Here is a 1855-nt window from a genome sequence, read left to right as displayed (position 1 = left end):
ACCAGCAGCTCCCGGCCACGTGCGGTGCCCGGCAGCTCAGCAAGCTGAAGCGCTTCCTCACCACCCTGCAACAGTTCGGCAACGACATTTCACCAGAGATCGGGGAGAAGGTCCGAACCCTCGTCCTGGCGCTGGTGGTAAGCCCCGCACCCCCACCCGGGTCGCCTCGCTCTTGCCAGACCACCTTGGCAGCGGGTCCTGGCAGCCAGCACGTGCCCCTGTTACACAATATTATCTGTTTGCCTCTCTACAGCAGGGCTGTTGGCTGAGCAAGGCTCTGAAATGTTTATGCTTTCTGGTAAACTCACTGACTTCTTTTTTTCTTGTCTTTGGAGGGTTTCAAAAAGCTGTTTGTCCAAGGGCTTTTTGTCCTAAGCTTAAGGAAACTTGGAAAGATTTGGACAAAGCTTTTCTCTAAAGGCCACAGGTCTGGTGCCGTGGGCTCTCTGGAAGCCGTGGGCTATGCTGGGCTTCTCTGTTTCGTCTCATAAACGAGTTTTTTCACACAAGTTAGAGAAGTTTTGTACTAGGGAATCATTTTCTCGCTTGTGCAGATCTCTGTGCACTGCTCTCGTGCCTGACCCCCATCATAGATCAGTTTTCCTCTGATCCGCTCCAAAAGCCAGTTCCAGCCACCGCTTCGTCGGTGCTGCCCCGACTGCAGAGCACCCACCCTGGGCGCTGCTTTGGAACAGCAGCCGTGCTGCCCGGGACCTGGCTCCCGGCGCTGGCCAGGACTTGCTCCAGAAAGCTGTCAGTGCTCCTCCGCTCTCAAGCACATAGAGAATATCATGAGACTTGTCAGGGTTCATCAATGATACACGGTGTTGTGTTTACTGGGGTTGAACAGCAGCCGTGCTGCCCGGGACCTGGCTCCCGGCGCTGGCCAGGACTTGCTCCAGAAAGCTGTCAGTGCTCCTCCGCTCTCAAGCACATAGAGAATATCATGAGACTTGTCAGGGTTCATCAATGATACACGGTGTTGTGTTTACTGGGGTTTTTTCCTCTTTCTGGGCTGCTCCTGCATGTCTTACCAAGCCCACGAGCGCAGCCAGCTCGGCTCTCACATAGAGAATATCATGAGACTTGTCAGGGTTCATCAATGATACACGGTGTTGTGTTTACTGGGGTTTTTTCCTCTTTCTGGGCTGCTCCTGCATGTCGTACCAAGCCCACGAGCGCATCCAGCTCTGCTCTGGCCAACGTCTGCAGAGGCTGCTGGTGCGAACAGCAGGTCTGGGCTCCTGGCACGCTGCTGCTTTGCTGCCCGCTGGTTGCCCGCGTTGCCACAGGCGCTGTTGATCCTTTGCTCGTGACAGCCCAGACGTGCAGCTGCAGGAAAAGTCTCGGTGACAAACTTGTAATGATCTTCTGCCCTTCCTCTGCACTCCTGCCCTTGGCTTTGCGCACGCTGGGGCTGGTGCCGCGTGTGCGTGCATTGACAGTGCAGTTACGCCCTTTTGCACCTACAGTCAGCGGAGAACACCCTTCAGAAAACAAACAAAGGGGTCTCGCTGAGGAACCGTGGCGAATATCTGCAGCTGTGCAAACTGGTACCTTAGCTTACCCTTTGGAAAGGGAACGACCAGCTGTCCAGGCTCGCTGGCTGGTGTTCTCACCGCTGCCTGGTGGTTGCTGCAGGGATGAACTTTGTACGTGCAGGTTATCAAATGCTGCGTGTCACACTAAACGGGGGGTGCAGACCCAGGGAGGACCGTGCTAGTGGGGTGGGCAGTGGGCTGGTGGTGCCTTTGTGGGTGGGTTAGATGAGAGGAGCCGAAAGGGAGGAAGGAGGAGAGGAAGGCGTGCGGCTCCGAGCAGCTGGAGTCGCAGCCTGGCTCCCCTCAGCCCGCCC

The 1855-nt window shown here is 56.3% G+C and overlaps 1 protein-coding gene across 1 annotated transcript in view; it reads left to right on the top strand.

The window, feature by feature from the left end:
- Window positions 1-8: 8 nt before the first annotated feature.
- Window positions 9-1855, top strand: part of LOC104493780 (protein CBFA2T2-like) — a gene marked incomplete at both ends in the record, with an annotated part of 3904 nt that continues 2057 nt past the window's right edge. Inside the window, one exon of the mRNA XM_010136517.1 lies at window positions 9-137. Within this exon, the coding sequence (XP_010134819.1) occupies window positions 9-137 (129 nt within the window). The remainder of the gene's footprint in view (window positions 138-1855) is intronic.

The sequence above is a fragment of the Buceros rhinoceros genome, unplaced genomic scaffold (assembly GCF_000710305.1).
Source record: "Buceros rhinoceros silvestris isolate BGI_N320 unplaced genomic scaffold, ASM71030v1 scaffold29965, whole genome shotgun sequence".
In the NCBI taxonomy this organism is placed as follows: Eukaryota; Metazoa; Chordata; class Aves; order Bucerotiformes; family Bucerotidae; genus Buceros; species Buceros rhinoceros.
The sequence above is the reverse complement of the archived record's forward strand: the minus strand, read 5'-3'. Positions and strand labels throughout refer to the sequence as shown.